This window comes from Cyprinus carpio, chromosome B17 (assembly GCF_018340385.1).
Source record: "Cyprinus carpio isolate SPL01 chromosome B17, ASM1834038v1, whole genome shotgun sequence".
NCBI classification, from domain to species: Eukaryota; Metazoa; Chordata; class Actinopteri; order Cypriniformes; family Cyprinidae; genus Cyprinus; species Cyprinus carpio.
Window position 1 is genome coordinate 3,518,808 of NC_056613.1, and position 21,955 is coordinate 3,540,762.

Sequence of the window (21,955 nt, forward strand, 5' to 3'; positions counted from 1 at the left end):
TGAACACTGTGCAGTATGTACTGTTAACTGCATACTGTTTTTATAGTAAGTTGAACTGTGATCTCATGATCTCAACATGTTGCATGTGAGTGGGGTTTAGTTATTAACCTTATTTTGCATTTTGAATTACATTTTCAGAAATATTGTCTTGACTTCCGGCTGTCATGTCAAATAATGAGTGGATACATTTCAACAAAATTTGTGGGTTGCATTCTGAGATACATTCTTTCCAGTGTACTGTCCATAAATACTGCTAATTTTGGCAAATTGGGTCATCCTAGTATACATTTTGCAGAAATATTAAGAGTAGTTAGTCCTTAAATATCACTCAGCAAAACTAAATAAGCAAATGTTAATGTTAACTCTTTCACTGGTTAAGCTTACATTTATCACAGTTCTGCATTTCTGATTTAATTTGAAATGTATATAATCATTAAGGAAGTAATTTGTATGCCTTAATCCTCATTCACATAGAGGCGGCAGTTAATATGTGTCACTACACTAAGCAGATATTAAAAACAGCTGATAACTAAAGGGGTAATGAACTAACAAGCCACCTCAGCCTTTTGCTAATATTCAAAGCTTAATTAACAGGATTGCACTCCTCAACAACCTCTCTTCAGTCCCAACTCTGTAATTAAATGATTAGCTACGTAATTAAGAACATGCAATCGTGTTTATAAAGGACCCGGGTGCTTGAGAAGACCCAAACTTGTCAGACTAGTTCTTCACTTTCTTATAGGTGGGCTATGTGCAGAATAGCATACAGTACTATCATACTCCTACTATTGCTGAACTATATCGTATGCGCACTATGCACAGTATGCAAATTTTCTAGATGCATGGAAATGCCCAGATGACCTACTGTAATACATTTGCTGAAATGTTGTATCCCACAATGCAAAGTATCCACATGAACTGTGAAATAGAGAAATTTAGTTTTTAGTTTTTTTGACTCATTTGATCAGACTGCCACATCAAAACATAAAAAAAAAAACAATTATATATGCAATTGTATTTACATTTTATTAGCAGATGCTTTTATTAAGCAAATAAGGAACATCACAAGCAAATGAGCCAAATATATGACGCTTACTGTAAGTCATGAGGTCGGCACAATGTGACAACAATGTGGCATAGCCTACTGCTGTTTGAAATGTTTTTCATGGAATAATGCATGTAAATGTATTTTTTTAAATAGATTGCAATATACTGTTGCTGTAAGCAGTAATTTATTTTTGTGACCTTTTTTTATTTAGCAATCTAGCTTCATCAGATCTCATCATCAGTTATGCATTACATTTTATGTTTTAAAGAACATAGAAAGGATTACATTACTGCAAAGTTTTGTTCTAAAAAGATTAAAGAATAACACATTTTTTATTTCCTGATGGTTGACCATGAGATTTTTAGTTTTACTGTTTGGTTTACTGCATTAGATACACAGTAGCGTACTATTGCCATCTGGTGGTCAAATACAAATTCACACCAAGATTATCAAATTAATATAGATTAATAACTGTGTTTATGAAAATGTCTCAATCAGGGTCAATTAAAGGTCATTTTAAAAAACGTTCACAGTGCCCCAAAATGTAATAGAAATTTAAGTTGTGTTTGTTACAGTCAAAACATGGTAATTTGATATTAGCCACTATTGTCATAAAAAATAAGCCAAATAATTCTTGCACTGTTTGAAGGAGGTGTCATATTATTTTATTAAGAATTTGCATTAGTTTTGTAACTCTGGTATTTTGGTGGGAACTATGGTTGTACTGTTTGTGTGCAATATTTTGTCCATTCATTCTATGGTCGGCTGCATAAATAATACTTAGACTAGTCTTACAAATAAGTCATCTGTTTTCATTATTTAAGATCAAAGGTCAGTTACATTAAAACATAAAAAAAAAAAAAATAATAAAAAATAAGACTTGCTAGTTGGTCACACTAGTTCTTAACACAGAGGCTAATTTTATGTAGATGACCACTGATTTACAATGATCAATATCATTAGACACATTTTGGCCAGTGTCATGACTTTATATCGTCCACTGGAATTCTTTCAGTTCACACTAATGTATATTTTATCACCTCCAAATTCAGTCTTCTGTTTTATCCAAGCAGATCAATCCTTACAGCATAGGAAGCACTTTTGAAAGCTACTTCATAACACTCCTCATGTCTTAACAGTATCCATGGCAATCATGCCGATCCGATGGAGGTGAATGACTAGTGAAGGGAATGGATGCCCTCAAAAGTTTTCAGCTGTAATCCTTACTTTGCTTCAAGTGCAGACGTGTGAGTGTGTGTGTGTGTGTGTGTGTGTGTGTGTGTGTGTGTGTGTGTGTGTGTGTGTGTGTGTGTGTGTGTGTGAGTGTGTGCAGTAAGCTCACTGGAGCGGGTGGAGGTAGGCAGCCACATCCACCTGATATGATGCGTGTCACAGGAGGAGGTGATTGATTACATTAGTATTCAGCCGCTGGAGATGACTTCATTCTCATGGCAACAGACAGCTGGCAGCTGAAGCCTCTTCTTGGGGGCGTCTCAGGGGCCTAGTCATGTGTGACGCCACCTACCCGTCTTCCCCTACTCCTTGTCTTTTTCTGTCTCTCTCTCTCTCTCTCTCTCTCTCTCTCTCTCTCTCCGTCTCCTCTGCCTCCCCCCATTTTGACATTCTTTGCATATCTTTGTCTTTGGGTCTTTATTTTTGGTGCCAGTTATGGTATTGAAAAATAAAATAAGAATGTACAAAAAAAAAAAAGTATTCCAAAAAAAAAGATTAAAAGAGATTAAAAGGGATATTAAATAAGAGTGCTAGATAGATAGATAGAAAATAAGAGATAGAATATAAAAAAAAATTGTTAATTTGTATATGCAAATTATTAAAATTAAGCTTATACTTAAGACCATATTTATTTATTTATTTATTTATTTATTCATTCATTCATTTATTGCATGTAGAAAATTAAGCCCGTTTTTCATTTGTCTTCACAATGTTTATTTTATTTTATTTTATTTTATTTTATTTTATTTTATTTTATTTTATTTTATTTTATTTTATCTGTGTGATTGTTCTCCACATATTCCCCATTTGCATTCCAAAATATATGAAAAATATCAGCATGCAGGTTCGAAATGACATCAAGGTGATTAAATGATTAACAAATTTACATTTTTGAGTGAATAATTCCTTTTTAGTGCAAATAAAAATTATATGCTGATAAAGCAGACATGCAACATGAAAAAGGTGATTAAATCAACAAATTTTCAATTTTTAGGTGAACAATTCTTGTTGTAAGCAATGAATATGGCAATAAAAGCAGCAATTGCTTTCTGAGGTTGTCCAATTCAAATATGAATTTGGCGGCAACCGACTGCCCTCGCCCATTAGCGCTCTCTCACTCTCTCTGTCTATCTGTCTCTTTCTTTTTCTTTCTCTGGGGCATGGAGTTGCGTCTCATTTTCTCTTCCTCCCTCTGTAACACACTCACAAACAGGTCTGGTGACAAGCTCAGTTAATGCCGTGACCAGCGGCTACATATTCATCTTCTCTGAGAGCTTTATCAGTGCACAAGATGAGAGCGAATCGCACGCCGTCCCTGCCAGGGGAATAATTTAGCATCAGTATCTATTGATCTCCATCGACTGCCACAATCTCACAGAATTCCTTTGGTCTATATGATGATGTACCATATTGTAGCAGAGCTGGAGAGATGTGCGATAGTTTTAGGGCTTTCTTTCAACATAAAAGTGGTCTACCAGCTCCGGCCAGCTTGACCAAGACAGTCCGCCAGACCAAAACCAGGTCCAGTTGATCTGCTCAATGCATAGAAACCAGTAGGATATGCACTCAGGCCTTATTCTGACATCTGAAATGGCAGATCTGATTCCTCTCCAGCATTTAGCTTTGAAAGCAGAGCCAGTCTCACCCACTTCAAAGCTTGTCTGCTGGTGAAGGCCAAACAGTCGATAAATTATGGGATTTTTAGCCAGCGTCTGCGGAGAGGTCATTTATATCAATATCTTTGATTTTTGCCAATGTTAGATAATGAGCAGGAGGAGCTGCCTTGGAGAAAGGGTGAGATGTTCTCATATTACATTCAGATGGTTCATTAGAGACTTTATGAAATGGCATTTGATCCGTTTGGGCGTATGACATCAGAACAAGCATATTTGTCACTCTGATTAGAGCTTAGATCCTTGACGTTCACCCTCTGGTTAACCACAGACTTGAAGGAATTGTTCACCTGAGAATGTCGTCATTTACTCACCTTCATTTCATACTTTTTCTTTCGTATGCAGAAGAAAAATGTCCAAACTGCTCATTTTTCATGCAATGAAAATAAGTGCTGTTGAGCACCAAAAATAACACAACAGTGCCACAAAAGTATACTTTTTAGACTCCTGAAGTCTTATGAAACATTTGAGAGCTGCGGCAGACGTGGGAGATTTTCAATGAATAGCAACTTCAATTTCGGCCAGTTCTTCACACAAAGCTTTCATGTGTCTTCAGAAGATTTAACAGATAGCAATATATATAGACTCCTTTATGGGTTGTTTTGTCCTTTTTGAGGTATAAAACACTCCATCTGCATTTATTGTTTGGAACAGAGTAGTTTGGACATTTCTGTAAAGCGTCTCCTTGTTGGTGTATGGATGAAAGACAGCTTTATAATGACACAGTTTTCATTTTTCAGCGAGCTGTTCCTCCAGTATTTGTTTAAGCTAGTACCAGCTGGTGGAAGCTAGTGTTTCTTTGGTCCAGCAGATGGCAGTATGTACACACCGAGCACATCTCCTCTCGCTGAAAAAATCCATTGTGGCACATCAAGGGCAGCTTCTGTGTGACATTCCCTTAAGCATTGTGTGCTTTTGACAAATGCTTCGAAACTTTTATCAGTTTATCAAACCTTATCAAAACACTTGATTATTTTTTTCTGAGGTCCTGTTTGTTGTGTTGTGATGTAACACATGGTGGTTTTGTTAAGATTTGTATGTTTCGAGACTTTTGATGTCAAAGCACTCACATTTGCTGTGTTTGACTGTGTTGATGTGTCTGTGTGTTTGTTCTTGCAGGGTTTTGTCAGCAAACTGGATGAGTTCATCTGCTGGCTGAGAGATGCTCTCGAAACCACAGACAACTGGACGCCACCCAGAGCTGATATCGACAGCCTCAAACTCTACCTGGAAACTCACCTTGTGAGTAAACGTCTATCCGTCGATATCATTCAGTGTGTAAAAACTAATATAATTTAACAAATGAGCACATGTTCAGGAGTGTTTCCCCTAGTGTTCATACTGCTGTTTTTTTTTTTTTTTTTTTTTTTCATTTTACAATCTTAAAAGAAGGATTTTTGCTCAGATGTTGCTCTTTCATAGTTTCGTCATGTCTCTCAGTCATGTTTAATTTAAATATCACCTTTGTCTCCAATGTTTCTTATAAATTGCTTAGGAGGAATCGAAATGGGCACAAATGAGTTGATTGTTTATGTACAAAAAGATTAAATCTATAAAATGAATGCAGATAGCAGCTTAGATGATTTGGTCTTGAAATGTATTAACACATTTATATTTTACAGTAATAAATAGGTAGTTTATAATTTACTGTAAATTTTGGATAAATTACACTGTGTGTGTATAAAACATAAATCGTTTATAATACTTTTCATATTATCAAAAGTATATTAAATCTACAAATTTTAGAAATGTTAAATTATTTATAAATAAATAATAAATATACATGAATAATTTAACATTTTCATATATTGTAATAAATAATATTTAAATAAATAATTTTTAAATGTACTCTAAATGTCTTCTATTCCAAAATACATTTTTATGAATGTAAATATATATTACTCTGTTGTCAAAAGTAAATTATAAATGTAAATTAATTTATTTATATTTTTGTTTTATTTTAAATTTTTTTATATGTTTTTATATTTTATTTTGTTAATTAATTTACAGTAAATTATACATTTCCTCTATTACAAAGTTAAAAAATTTCATTCATGAGTATAAATACATAGGATTATATTTAATGTTATCAAAAATTATTTTAAATGAACATGTATTATTTATAAACGTGTATAATTTAACATATTTATATATTATCAAAAGTAAATGGTGAATGTACATGTATTTATTTATAAATCTGTATAATTTAAAATTATATTATATAGATAAATGTTGATATTGTATTGAGATTGGCAGGTCTGTTTTCAAGAGAAACGTAGTAGACAGAAAAAGTAGGAGACATTGCTCCATTTGTTTTTCGTTAAATCTCATTGCTGTCTAGAAAAACGAATTGAGATATTAAAAAGACCTCATTTATGAGTTGTCCTTCCACTGAGAGTGTGAAACCCTTACTAACCCGTATCAGAAGCATATCATGTTTACCCCGTGCACCAGCAAGTCATGTTTGTTTATCCATCTGTCTGTGTGACCGGCCGTCTGTACTGCAGCAGGAAAATCACATTGTGTTTTATAGTGAAGGGGCTTCACTCATTTTTATTGATTCAGAGAGCGGGGTCACACACTCACTGTCTCTCATCCAGCGTTCGGGGCTCTCAGGATGTGCTCACAGGTTTAATGTCTGGGCATTAAGTCCAGCTGGCAGGTGGGGAGCGTGTGTGTGTTTGTGTCCGTGCGCATATATGTGTGTGTCTGTGAGCACAGATCTTTCCGGTACCCACGGGAGAGCCGTAAGGAGGAGGTTGGCTGTTGCAGGGTAGGAAGAGAAGGAGAGAGAGAGAAAAGGAGTGGGCTTTCTTTATAAGGCATTGAGAGATTGTGAAATGAAACAGCTATTGATTGCACTGGGTGGCGGATCCAGGTCTCTGAATCACATTAACGACACACAAACACACACACACACACACACACACACACACACACACACACACACACACACACACACACACACACACACACACACACACACACACACACACGCCGGCCTCCACTGGCAAATGAGACACAGAAACAAGGGCCCCCAGTCACACAGATAGTGAGTTGTGCTCCTGCTTTCCAACATACACACAAACATTAAAGACATTCTTTATACGTCAGCTAGTACATAAACCACACAGTGTTTTACGTTTGAGTGGAGAGTGTTTTAAAAGGTTAATTGGAGTTTTGTGGCCATGACTATTAGTTCATGTTATTTACATGCTGGTGTGCTCCTATAAGTTAACAAACTACTGAAGCATTAAGTAAATTTATATATTTTTGTTTCACTTCCAGAAAAATGGACTACAAATTTAGCACTTACAAAATTGTCTAGTCAAGTGGTCTCTGGAAGTTTCTGTTTGCAATGACAAACCCTGTTTATCCTGTTTTGTATTTGCATGCTAGTGTTGTCATCTAGCTAAATTAATTATTTTAAAATGTAGTACTTCATAACTTGAATTTGCTGCTTAACTATTTTATAAACTGTAGTTGCTGCTTCAGAATTTGTTTTTTTTGTCCATCTGAAAAAATTGAATGTTAACCCCACTGAAGCAGCCCAAGGTTGTTTTCTGGTCTTGCATTTGCTCCTTTAAGATATTTTAGCTTGTTTTCTAGTCTGACCCATTCTGCTCAAAACCTCTTTAAAACCATCAAACCAGCAGCTTGGCAGCCAGCAAACACACCTTAGGCTTTTTAAAGCTGTTTATTTCACCAGAGAAAAGTCATAAACTCGTCTTCTTTCGCAGTGCAAAGGGGTTCCTAGCCAAAAATAAAAAACCTTCCATGAACTTCTAAATTCACTCAAAATGGTTACCATCTGGGCATCATCAACATGCTACTTTCAACATACTAAACTAATGCAGAAAGCATGTGATTTGTAAACCAGTATTGTTCTTCAGCTTTTTGAAATGTATTTGTACATAACACATTTATGAATATAACATAATGAAATTTTACTTTGTAAGAAATTTGTATTTTATAAATATTTTATTAAGTATAATATATAATTTATTTATGGTATATATATATATATATATATATATATATATATATATATATAATATATATATTATATATATATATATATATATATATATATATATATATATTATTTTATTTTATTTTTTTTAAAGGTACATTTACATTTTTTTTATATTTTTAAATATAAAAGACTTAATTTAAAAGTTCTTAAAGGGATCTTTCAACCAAGAAATACTGTATGACCATTTTTAAGTACAATTCTTTCATCACTTTCTCACACTGTCATTCTGAACATGAAAGAGGAAGAAGAAAAAAAAGAAAAAGATATGGTGTCAAAGAGTGTTTTAAAGAACGTTTGTCCAAAATATTCCTGGGAAATTTTCCAAAATATTTCCTTGTGGTTTTTGTATGGAAGAAAGAAAGTCATGCATATTTGGAATGAAATGAGTGTAAGTAAATGATGACAGAATATTTTTTTTTGGGTGAACTGTCCCTTTAATGACAAGCACAGCACTCATGATCCAGGAGAGACTGACAGGCCATCCTCCTGTCTCCTCACCCCAGAATCCACAAATTCCTTCAAACCTGCACACCACAAACCCCAATCTGTCTCCAGACACCTCCTTGCCCAGCAGCCTTCCCTCCATTCCCTCTCTCTCTGATTTGAGGATTAGGACAGAGGGAGGTTTGTGGTCCACTGGTTGCTGTGGCACATCTATTGATGTCAAGTAAGCGATAACCTGTCTGCCCTCACGTCTGATCCTAGCCAGAGCTCGGCGGCAGCATGCTTGCACACAGACGCGTCACACGTCAAGAGCTAGCAGAACAAGGCATGTATCACCTCCCATGTGAAGATGCAACACAGATTTGTAGCATAATAGCAAACAAAACACGCCTGATTTAAGAATCAACTTAAAATGCAGATTTCGGCTTTGTGCGCTCAAACTGTTAGGTTTCTTTCATGAACACATTGGATTTTCTCTTTGAGTTTGGGTTTTTTAAGGTAAAGGTGATGATGAAATGGATGTAAGGGTATTTTTCACACCTTGAAACTTCACAGGAATGTTTTTGTGTTGTTTTTGAGGTGTTTGTACATCCTCGTTTAATAAAACATGACATGCGTTGCCTTATTCCTTATGCTGAACCTTGAATTGGAGCTGCATGAATTGATATAAAGAGTCTCTTAACAAGATTATGTGATATTGATATCGCCTCAGTTATAGTTGATGGGATTGTTACAGCTTGCTTTTTATGCCGTGGAATACAGTATAAGAGTGTCCTTGCCATTTGCACCAAAAATTGATATTACACACTATTACTACAGCATTTTGTTGTAGCACAAATCAGTGATGGATATCTGTTTATTCTGCGTTTTTTCCCCCTTCGGTTTGTTTACTCATTTTAAAGACGTTTAGCTCTGTAAAGGATATCAATTTCAGCCTGTATCCGAACTCATAAATAAGCTCTCCTCACTTTCTCTCGTGTCTGTCATGAGTGATAAATTCTCTCACCTGCTGATCCATCACCCGTCTCGTCCCGCTCGCGCTTTCTGATGGCACAAAGTTGAGAGAGAGCGTCTCGGCCCTCTCGCTCCGCTCTCAGACACCAGACCATCCATTTAGTATGTGTGACGGCCATTTCTGTGCTTTCTTAGTCACTAAACTTGAGCTTGTTTACTTGCACATGATTAGTGTTTTCTGATGTTATTTTAAAAATCAAGCTGTTTATTTAGTATACTGCCTGCTTAACCTGATAAAAAAAATTAGATATGCTTATTTTTAAAGCTTCTAAATTAAACAAATGATCAAAAATTCACTGAAAAAACTTATATAGAAGTTTATACAGATAGTTTGGTAGTTTCTACTTAGCAACGTCTCCCTTCAGGCTGTGGTTCATGTGTCTTTTTGCTGTGAAATCTTTCCAGATTTTTATAAAGCAGATTTTGTTAGTAATATTTCAAGATGAACAGGACTGAAGCAACTTAGGTTTACTTGATTATGCATATATTTTTTTTATTTTTTTTTTTTTTTAGAAAAATCATGTTCAGATGTGAGTATCAAATATGATACTTGTTATTTGTTCATCATCATTTTATGATCATCACGTTTTGCTGCCCACAGTAAAAACTGCAGAGCTTTGATCATAAAACTAAGCATTTAAATTTCATCTAAGATTCATATTATTGGGAGATAAAGTGACAACTGATTTTTGGTGCATTTTATGTAAGTAGTCTGTCATATTGTTATGAAGTTCTCATTAATTTATAGTACAATAATCTCATGAACTCAAGAATTCATTTTAATACTCTCCTCCCATAACTTTTGTGTCTGGAAAGGAAAACTCTTACAAATGCATATTCAATAAAGTCAGGCGCAAAAATAACTGTGTCCATACCTTTTCAGCGCTAAACTTCTGGCATGTGCATGGTTTTATAAATCGGAAAACTTTTGCACATACGCAAAATCTAGCTTTTGTGCATACGCACAATTTTAGGATGAAATCTACGCAAAGTTTTATACATGAGGCCCCTGCTTACATTTGCCAAATTGTGCAGTATACAACCTGAGCGCACTGCATTGAATAATAAATACAGTATATCCCATAATGCAGTGGACTCTTTTTGACCTTACATTTCCATATTATTATTTTGTCTGACTGCAAAGATATTTATAGATATATATACAAAATGGCACTACAGTGCAAAATAATATTTTTGTTTGTTCAGAGAGCACAAGGGATATTATGGTTGGAAAAAACTTTTAAAATTTACACATAATTTATTCCACTTAGTTGACAAGACAACATTTCTCATTTTTGGTTAGTTTAACTATTAAGTATTCAGTATTTATTATTAATATAACTAAAACTTAGATATAAGCGATATAAGATATTAACAAATAAAAACTAAATAGACATAAAAAAAATAAACACAATTAAGACACAACACAATTAAGAAAATTACTTTTTTATAACACAAAATATAAAAATATGAACAAAAACTATAACAGATACTAAAATAATACTGATGCTGCCAAAATAATAATTATTGTAATTATACATTTAAAAACAAGGGTTCTGTTGAGTCTGACTGAATTTTGAAAAGTCAAGTCACGTGTCAACAAACCAGAATTGCAATGTTAGACTTAATCGAGTCATGGCGTACATTATTCTACACGCTATGCTATTGTACACTACACATTTTGAAAAACATAGTCATCATAATCCATTCCGTTCAAACAGAAAACTGTGCTCAGAGTATACAGTGCGTAATGCAAAATTAGTATGAGTAGCATGTTAGACTGCATGTATGAACAGACATTTGTGACAGCAGGATGGATTGGAAACTCTTTACAGAACATTGATGCATCTTTCTGTCAGGTTTGCTGTCAGAGAGACAGGCAGGCCAGCAGACAGCTGAAGGTGAAAACGGGCCGTGGCGGCTCCCGCTGCCCTTCGTGCCGCTGGTCAGATCAGAACGGTCGGTAATGGCGTGAAACAGGGCAGAGGGAGATCTGAGGAGATGCGAATCGAAGGTGAGGATGGCTCTAGGCGCCTCAACCGCGGGCCCCCTGTGGGAGCGCGGCCCACCGCCCCCCTCGTTCCCACCCGTCAACCTCTGCACATCTTCAAAAGCACATCCCTCATCGGCCCCCCTTTCCTCGCGGACGCAGGATAATGCTCTCTACTCTTTGATTACACTTAGCAATTGGAGAGCCCTCCGTTCGAGAGCACTGGGTATTATCAAAACCAATCAACATGAAAGTTTTTTTCTCCCATCCGCTGCCGCACCCACTGGAGGGCGAGAGCAGGGGGGAAAAACAGTGTTTGGTGGGGGTTTCAAGAGAAAAAAAGGTGAAATAGAGACATCAGAGTAAATGGGCAGCCTGTTGGGAGACATACACATGACTGAGAGTTGGAAAGCACCCGACAGATGGATCCTTTGAGCCGCTGAGCGCCACGCAGTGAATTGTGGGTTTAAGACAGAAATAGACAGACAGGAACGCGGTTGCTCAGTCCCGAGGTCATTTTCTGGAGGGAAAAACGGCTTCAGTTTTATAACGTCATTTGAATATTAGTTTATGCCGCGGATGATGAATTAGAGGGACGGTTGTCGTTTGTTAATAATTCAGCGGTGCGGATGGCAAGATAGACTCGGACAAATACAGAGAGATGGGCTTCATTCCTCTGAGGATGTATGAATAATGCTCGTTTGAGATCAAGGAGTGTGTGAAGGGTGTTTAAAGGTTGCGTGTCGACAGCACAGCGGGAGATTATATACATTCTTGCTGAAGCACTTATTGTGACTTATGAGTGTTTGTTTCAATGGGATGAAACCGGATGATGAGTTCAAGAAAGCTGATTTCACGTGCCCCGAGTAATGTAGGAAAGAAACATGAGACCATCTATATCCTAGGTTGCATTGAGATTAGTTGGAGAGCTCAAGTTTTCTGAAAAGATCTCAACAGTCTCAAATCATGATCAGATCAATATTTCTCATCAATTTCTCTCATGATCAAATGTTCTGAGCTGCTATTAACATTTATTTATGGATGTACATCTATATCCAAAATACAGTAAAAGCGGTAATATTGTGAAATATTATTATAGTTTGAAATAACTATTTTCTATTTGAATTTATTTTAAAATGTGATTTATTCTTTGATGCAAAGCTGAATTTTCAGCATCATAACTCCAGTCTTCAGTGTCACATGATCCTTCAGAAATCTTTCTAAACAGCAACCTGTGAGCAATCAAATATACATTAAAACTGGTTTAATGTGTCTTGTTTCTTCTTGGTTACATTGAGATTAATTCGAGAGCAAATTGAGAGTTTTGCTCAAGTTTCCTAAAGCTATCTCAACAATATCAAATTGTGATCAGATAAATATTTCTCATCATGGTCTCTCATGATCCAATGACCTGAGCTGCTATCAACATTCATTTTATTGCTCTATAGTATTGCTGTTTGTGAACTATTAACTTTTTATTTGTTTTCAACTATTTTTTGTTTTTTTTTAAGTCATCTAAGTTTATTATTAAATAAAACAAAACCATTTAAACTCATAAGTTATAAAAAAAAAAAAGCTACCAATGGGCAATAATATATTCATTATTTGTGTGTTCCATTGCAAAAATCTAACATCTAAAATCACATTTTGCTCATTGTTTAATGTTATAGTTGTCTAGCAGGAAAAAAAAGTTATTAAATACATCTTATTTTATTTCTTTATATTTTATTTACTTGTCTTTTTCTTCAGTTTTTTGTTCCTGATATTTTTAAATATTATTTTATTGAATATTTTATTGTTTCTAAGAAGTCTAAATGGGGGATTTTGAGGGGAAATTGTGCTTAATGTTCATGAAAACTATGCAGAAATATTAATATTCTCCTAAATCAGGTTTCACTTCCTTTATGCAAAATATAACATTTTTCTTTTACATTTGTGGCAAATTTTAATCCGGAAGGTTTTTTTTATTTTTTTTATTAGATTCAACCATTAACTCTCTTGAGCAATGAAAGAGCAAGCCCTGAACAAAACAATCCTCCCGGCAGATGAGCCATGATGTTTTTTTGTATGCATTTGTGTGTGAAGATGTTCTAATGGAAGATAAGAGGGAAATCTGAAGAGGACAGAAAGTATGAAGGAGGAGAAAAAAAAGAATTCTTCATTTCGAAATGTCTTGCACTGACATGTCGTTTCTGTGTTCATGTGTGTGTAGAGTTTCAAACTCAACGTGGAGAGTCACAGTGCCCTGAAAGACAGTCTCCTGCAGGAGGGACGGCAGCTCCTGGAACTCATCACCTCCCACAAATCAGGTACGGTTCTGCCAAGCCACACATTTATTATTAATGTTTGTATTAACATAGTGACCTTCAGAATTTATAAATCCTCAAGTAACCGCTTCTGAAGCGCTGAGCGCACGCCTTTTCACATACATTACAAATGGCGCACGGCCTGCTGAATTGAGTTCTGGGATAAAGTGGAGAGACAGGTGCGGCGGCCCGGCCAAGCGCTTCCAAAGCTGTATATGAAGAGAGCGGGAATTAAGAACAGCAGGTTAAGGAGTCAGAGGCCATTGCAGACACTCGTTCCTCTACAATATCTGTGATTATTCACCTGAAGAGGCTCGCCGAGTGCTCGGCAAATGCACAAATCCACTCAGCTGACCTCCCTGCTGGTATGTCTCGTCTCCGCTGGGTAAAGCCGGCTACCATTAAATATGCAGATGGCTCTCAGAGGCAGGAGCGCTCCCTTATAATGCCCCAACAGCCCTGTCCTGCGGTGCCGCAGCGTGACGACAACTCCCTGCCAGCTATACAAACACAAACATGCACGCTCGCACCTTTACTATAACCCAACCATCAGGGAGCTTCTTAAAGGGGCCACTTCTATACGTTTTCCTCCATTTATGGGTCATTAGGGCCAGGAATGAGTGTTAAGTAAAGTAAATAGTGGACATTTTGATTTTAAAAAGGACATATTCTGCACCTTTTACTGTATTCTGCAGTTTGAATGCACTAATGGACAACAGGTTGGGGTCAAAGTCAAAATGTATTTTTATAGCACATTTAAAAGCAACAGAGTTGCACCAAACAGCTGTACAGCAAAACAATATATAAAAAGCATAATAGGAAACATGCATTATATGAAAAAAATAAACACATTAAAAAAAGAATCAGAGAAAACTGACATCAAAACTTTAAACTGACATTAATCAAATGCCAGAGAAACAAAGGTCAGTATGATGTTTTTAAATGAAGTCTTTTATAGTCATCAAGATTGCATTTGTTAAAAAATACAGTAAAATAACCATTTTCTATTTTCATATGTTTAATGTTTTTTGTTGTTGTTGTTTTTTTTACCTCAGAAATCATTCTGATATTCTGATTTTGTGCTCAAGAAACATTTCTTCCTATTATCGGTGTTGAAAACAGTTTCCTTAGATTTTTTAAATAAATAGAAAGTGCAAAGGAATAGCATTTATTGAAACAGAAGTAATTAGTAACAACCTTTTCATCAGTTAAATTTGTATTAAAAAATACAGAACAATTGTAAAATCATGAAATATTATTGCATTTTAAAATAGAATGGTTTGCTATTTTCATATATTTAAAATGTAATTGTGATGCAAAGCTGCATTTTCAGCATCATTACTCCAGTCTTCAGTGTCACATGATCCTTCAGAAATCATTCCAAAATCCTGATTTGCTGTTCAAGAAACATTTTTTTTTTTTTGAAAACAATGATTTTTTGACATTCTTGATGATTGGAAAGTTCAAAAGAACTGCATTTATATGACATAAAAGTCTTTTGGAACGTTATAAATGTCTTTACTGTGACTTTCAATCAGTTCAGTCATTCCTAAATACTTTGAAATTAAATAAATAAACACATGAATAAATGCATAAAAAAGAAAGTAAATAAGAAAAATAATAACTGGACACTATTCAATGAAATACATGTAACATAGAGAGGTCATCTGACAACAGTGTATCATATTAAGCTTAATGCACATAATAACGCATAAGACATTTCAAGTAATAGTATGCACTAACAGTATATACCGAATACAGCTACTTTCCCAGGCATATATGTGTATGCTGCTAATGTCAGCCAATGGGCAGAACACCCACTTAAACCCTACAGTGAGATGTTCCTGCCGTCCAGCCGGCCCGTCCCACACATACACATTCCCCTACAGTTGTTTTTAATGAGCCTTTAATGTGCTGTGATTTAACCATTTATCACGACTCACCCTTAATGATCCAACAGACACATTTCGCTTTCTTGTTTCCCTCTTAAACTCAAACATCACTAATAATAACGCTCATGGCATTATCATAATCACCACCACCATCATCATCTAAATCATTAAAACCAACCTCTGGTAAAAAATAAAATATTGAACGAGTTAAATGATAATATCTTCCTCTACGCTGGCTAATCAACAGATGGGGGAAAAAACAAGGCGTTTGATTTTCTCGCTACTTGAGGGTTGTGACCCGAGCCGGACCGCGTGTGTGTTTTCGCATCTGATGAGGACTCGAGCGTTCGGTTAATCCCTCAGTATTACCGGATGCTTCTATATTCCAAACCCATCATGTGTCCGCTGCGTCTCGACCGGCCACAATCAGCATCTCCGTCTGCAAATCCTATTTGTTCAAAGTAATTAAAAAGCATAAATTAAGATAAATACGGTCGAGGCGGAAGTGGGGCTTCTGGAGTGTGACCCCGCATTGTGCCTGGATCAGGCCTCTCGTCGCAGCCCACGGCATTCTGTGATGGAAGCCGCTGCTTGTACCTGTGGAGTGATGCCCAGCTGCTGAGTTGCTAAGATACAGGACAATGATGCTCAAGGAGGGAAGTTGGTAGGAGATTTGCTTGTAATTACAGAGCAGAAATTTAAGGGGAAACTGGATTTTTTTGCTCTTTTTAAATACGAGTTTGATGCACTGTGTGGACACAAACTGAGATCTAATAGACTGAAACCACTAGTTAAATGTTTCTATTTTACATCTTTTCAAATGATTTTTTTTTTACAATTATGAATTATATTATAGCATAAAAATGTAAGTGATTTTTGTCACGTATGGACGTTGTGTTTTGTCTTCATTCATCCCACATGTTCCTTTGACCCAGTTTCTGTCTCCCTGTGTCTAGTTCACCATCCTCATTGACCCGTGTACTGTACTTAAGTTTCCCTTTGTCTTGGTTCAGTTGCTGGTTATTGTATTAAGTTACTCTATGTGTGTGGATGTCTCCTTCATCATTCCTTGTGGATTTATATTAAAGAATTAAGATTGCTTTCGTAGTGCGCTCTTGTCCTTATTCCAGCACATAGCCATGACAATTTTGGTGATTTTAAGTTCTTTTTAAGTTATTTAACCATGGTTGTTAACCATAATGTTAAACATAATAAGCTATTCTTATGCCAAATGATACAGTTTGCATATGTAAAAACGTTAACATTTTAATAACTGCATAAAAATAGTTCTTGCATACAGAAAATTTGCATACCTTGCACTATACATCCTACTTATCTTTCAAAAATACATGGCATTATATCTATCTATACATAATGTGTAGAGTGAAGATCTGTGTTTATCTGCATACTGTTGACTGGTTTTCATGCTTGCACAATATATTACTGATGTTTTTGTCTGTTTTAGTGTTTTTTGTATTGAGTAATAGTTTTCATTTGTTTTTTAGCTGAGTATATTTTGTTCCAGGAACAGGCATCTTTTTCAGGTTTCAACCTAATTTCGGATTACAGATCTTTAACCACTATTCATAACCACTACACTTATAATGTTTGTGTTAGTATTACACAGTTTAGTTTTATTATTGTAACACAATAAAACTCCATAATTACGGGAAGAAAGAGGCGGGAACCGGCGAACACTCAAATAAAACTTTAATAACCAAATAAAGATGAAACAGCGCGACAGCCCCTCACGGACGACTGCCGCGCACAAATAAAACCAAACCCAAAATAAAACCCAGGCCTGGTCCTCTCTCGTCCTTCACTGTCGTCTCCTCCGTGGGACTCGAGACCGGTGAGTGGAGCAGGTGTCGCTCATTTCCCAATCACTCCACCGGCCTCGCTCCGTTCCCACGGCTCTCGGCCCCGCCCCACTCGTCACAATTATCATTAATTATCATTTAGTGGCATTGATGAACTATTATAGTTTTTAACAAATAGTTTTATATTATAGTTTTCACATATTTTTATTTTATATTTTCAGTTTTTGTTTTTATTTGTATCATTTTCATTTAATTTCAAATTCAGAGTTTTTTTATTTGTATTTTTTTGGCACTTCAAGCTAAAGTCAAAAATAATAACTAGCTGAAAGAATATATATATATAAATATATTGTATTTCAGTTAACATTTATTTTATTTCAAGTAATGAAAATGAATATACAATATTTATGGTAGGCCTATATACTGAAGATTTTTATTTGCGTATTACTGTATTTGCTGTTTTTCATGTTTGTATAATATATTACTAATGTTTTGTTTTATCTATATTAGTGTCATTTGTATTAGTTAATAGTTTTTATTTGTATGTAGCTAAAGCTTAAATGAAGTAAGAAGTATATTTTGTTACAGGAACAGGCCTTTGGTTAAGTTCACAATCACCTCTTTTTTAGGTTTTTGGATTACAGAACTTTAGCCGCTACACCTCTGCATTTATAATGTGTCTTAGTGTTACTGTGTGCCTTTCTGTGTGCACACAGGACTGCGGGACATGCTCCACATGATATCCCACCAGTGGCAGGAGCTGCAGAGACAGATCCGCCGTCAGCACAACTGGATGCTGCGCACGCTGGATGCCATCAAAACCCACATCCTGTCCAGCGAGAGGGACGAGGAGGAGCGGGAAACTCACAGTCATCACGACAGCCCCAAGGTAAAGTTGAACGTGACACCCGTTAGCGGCCCGTATCCACTGCCTGAATGGTTCCATCTGTCCGCGGCTCTCAGTTCCTCTCTGGTAGCCCACGGCCATGCTCTGCTCGATCAGCAAAATAAACAAACAGGGCGGAGGAGTGCCTCAGATTTCCATAAGAAACGGCTCCAGGAAAGGCTCTTCAGTGAGACATTCTTTTCAGGGAGGAAACGGGGAGGGGACACGCCGTCGACGTGATGCGAATGAGAATTTTCTGTCCGTAAATGAGCATGAGACGTTTGATAGGTCGCACAAACACACACACACACACAATTATGCTGTGGAGGCAATGCGCCAGACTCAATTTATACTTCACACTTAATGTGTAATTGCAGACGTAGTTATTTGGGAGACCAATTTCTCATTGTTTAATTGTCAATTGTGATTGGGTAATTGCACTCCAATTAGGTGGCGTGTTTGTGTGCCGGGCCCTGAGAGCGAGGCCTGGCGGGAACAGCGAGGCGTGTTTGTGTTTCTGCTTGGCGTGCGCGACAACAGCAGCTTTAGGAACAGCGGGATCTTGGCTGGATTTCCCCCGGGAGCGTCAGCATCACCAGGGCGCAATCTCCCTTTCTCCTCTCCTCCGTAATCTCTTCTGCTTCATCTGCAGAAAACAGGAACGCTAGGGCCTCTCTCAGTCGCCTAATATTTTTCTCTCTTGCTCTCTCTCTTCAGTCTTTTCCTCTCTGCTTTAGCTGCTCAAACAGTCTGTGGTTATGTTCAGAATAGCCTACTACTCTCACTGTTTCAGCTGTAAAATACCCAGATGATCTGCATTTAGCAAAATGTGCAGTATGAATCAGATGTTATTGGAATATATTGATTTTCACTCTTTGAATTTACACAAAATTGAGTTAAATATGCAAAATAATCTATAGCAGTGGTTTATAATGGTATACTAGCATAGTGTATGATGAGAACTACTTTCTACAGTCGTAAAAATCTAAAATGTGAAAAATCGGTAACACTTTACAGTAACACTTTTTATTGTAATCTTATTTTTATATAAATCTTTATTTATCCTTGTTAGAATTAGTTAATACAAATACAGTTGTTCATTGTAACATTTTGATTTTAATAATATATTGGTAAATGTTGAAATTAACAATAACTAAGATTAATAAATGCATTTTTAATGCATTTAATAGTATTTTCAATAAATAAAAATAAGCTTAAACTATTTTTCATCGTTAGTTCATTTGAACTAAAGTAGGAAACTAATGTTAACTTTTGGAACCTTACTGTTACCAAAAACTCTTTGAAAAAAACATATAAAGTCATTTTTTTAAGATATGAATTATAATATGAATATTTTAATATGAATTTCTAATGATGATAACTGAATGGCACTTGTTAAATTAAACTTAAACTTATTAAATGTGCTATTTCACTTACTATTTTCTGCATAGTGTGCAGTATACTTGCAATAGTAGTTTAATGATTTATTTTTTTTATATAGTGTTTTGTATTTTTAATTATATTTTTTTTAATCTGTAAAAAATATAGTGCAGTTTGTAATGTTTAACAAAGTAGTATGCAAAATTTTCACATGAGCTCACTGTCAGTGAGTAGTGTCAAGTTATCATTGCAGAAACTAATACTTGTATATACTCGTGGCATTTTAATTTCAAAGTTTGTGTGCAAATATCACTTTTTGTGTAAAGTAAGTTGAAGGCTGGTATTTCTTGTTGTTCGTTGGTCATGCTGGAAATAGAAGGTCAAGTAGAGTCCATTGCAATGTGGGATACAGTAGTTTTATTTAGCAGTTTGTTCAGTGCATACAGAAAACTTGCATACTGCATACTACTTTCTTTGAAAATCAGTAGGTGGTATGGTATTCTGGAGTTAAATTATGTGGGAAAGGTCTTGTTTGTTTTTAGTTGGAGTTTGTGGGATAAGTAATATGATTGGTTTTATTTTGTTTTGTTTTGTTTAGATTATAAATAAAATCTGTTTGGTGTGTTAGGTTTGAGTTGCATTAGTCGGTTGGTTACAGCAAATTAAGAGAGAGAGGGGTGAGTGATTCATTATCTGAGAGCTGTTAATGATGATCGGATGCATCGCCTAATTAGAGACAGGCCAGAGGATTGTGGGAAGGTCACACAAGGAGCCACAAATCTCTCTCTGTCAGAGCAGGGGTTGTGAATACGGGTCTGTGTGGGACCTTGAGCCTTATTCACACCCTATGTGACACAGGTATTACTGGAGTTGATTTCAACATGGCTACTATGCAGTTATTTTAGTTTATTGATATTTTGTCTAATAGAATTGTTGCATACATTACTGCTCAAAAGCTTGGGGTCAGTAAGTTTTAAAAATAAATAAGTGCTGTTAAGCAAGGATGCATTAAATTGATCAAAAGTGACATTAAAGTTTATAATGTTACAAAAAAGTATTTCAAATTAATTTTGTTCTTTTGAATTTTCCATTTATCAAAAAATCCTGAAATACATCATGTAATATTTTAATTCCACAAAAATATTAAGCAGCACAACCTAATCAACCTAATCAAAATAATAATTGATAAAAATGTTTGTTTGTTTTTTTGTTTTGTTTTTTTGAGCAGCAAATCATGCATTAGACGTTGAAGTTAGACGTTAAAGTTTCTCTGTTTAACTTTACTGAAGGGTACGGTGTGCTTTCACTCCGGTCAAATACTCAAACAAACGCTTTAAAAAGCCTGTCTCAGGTCACCACATGGCCAATAGATTCATCTTAATGGAGGTTCAGGGAATTCATATCACTTTCAGACCCGTGTTTCACTGACTAAACAATATTTGGAAAGTGCTGTCAAGGCGCTCTTTTCAATGACAAGCCCCCCTCTTTGCTATTAATTCCTAATGCTTCTCCACAACAGGTGTCGTTTGCGGTCATTAATTTGCTTTGGTTAAAAAATGGCTCACAAATGAGCAATGCGCGCCGTCAGAGGAGTAATATATACCGCCTCGCCCAGACACTAAGTCTGTCCCTAGAATGCCATTAAGGTGTGTACAAAGCAGGCCGTGTCTCTCTCGACAGCAATAACGGTTTGTTATTATAGCTGCAAACATATGCTCGCACCCACATCTTGCCGTCACATTGTGCCGTCTGAATTATTTTCTCAAGACCATAAAGTTTTAACATGGCTGGATGCTGGTCAAATGGCAATCCTGAGGGAATCCTGTCTAGTTTAGTTATTCGCCTCTAATTAAACTGTAGGGGGAACATCACACAGAAAAAAGGCGGGAGAGAGGCAATCATTAACAGCATGAAGCACCAACAATCCACTCTCAATAACATGGTTCTTAGACGAGAAAATTGTCACGCTCAAATCTGCCTGCTAGACGGAGACGCTCATATCTGCACCAGCGTATACTGCAGTGAGGTACATGTGACTTTGTGTAAATCGGCTAAATGTCACAAGACGTTAGGAGAGGATAGATGGCAGGTGGACTTCATATGTTCTACATATGTGCGGGGATTCATGAGTAATATTTGCTATGCATTGACCAGGTGTGTGTGGTGAAGAGTTCATTTGTGCTGTGACATCCGCTGTGGGAATTCTCTGATCCCATGTCAGGCTTTGACACAT

General features: G+C 36.0%; 1 protein-coding gene across 3 annotated transcripts in view; it reads left to right on the forward strand.

The window, feature by feature from the left end:
* The window catches only part of LOC109106976 (A-kinase anchor protein 6-like), a 128,443-nt gene that overhangs the window by 26,314 nt on the left and 80,174 nt on the right, over window positions 1-21,955 (forward strand). For all 3 annotated transcript variants that reach the window (XM_042743211.1, XM_042743213.1, XM_042743212.1), the window contains exons 5-7: window positions 5,074-5,196; window positions 13,651-13,747; window positions 18,173-18,345. In XM_042743211.1, coding sequence (XP_042599145.1) covers window positions 5,074-5,196; window positions 13,651-13,747; window positions 18,173-18,345 — 393 coding nt within the window. The remainder of the gene's footprint in view (window positions 1-5,073; window positions 5,197-13,650; window positions 13,748-18,172; window positions 18,346-21,955) is intronic.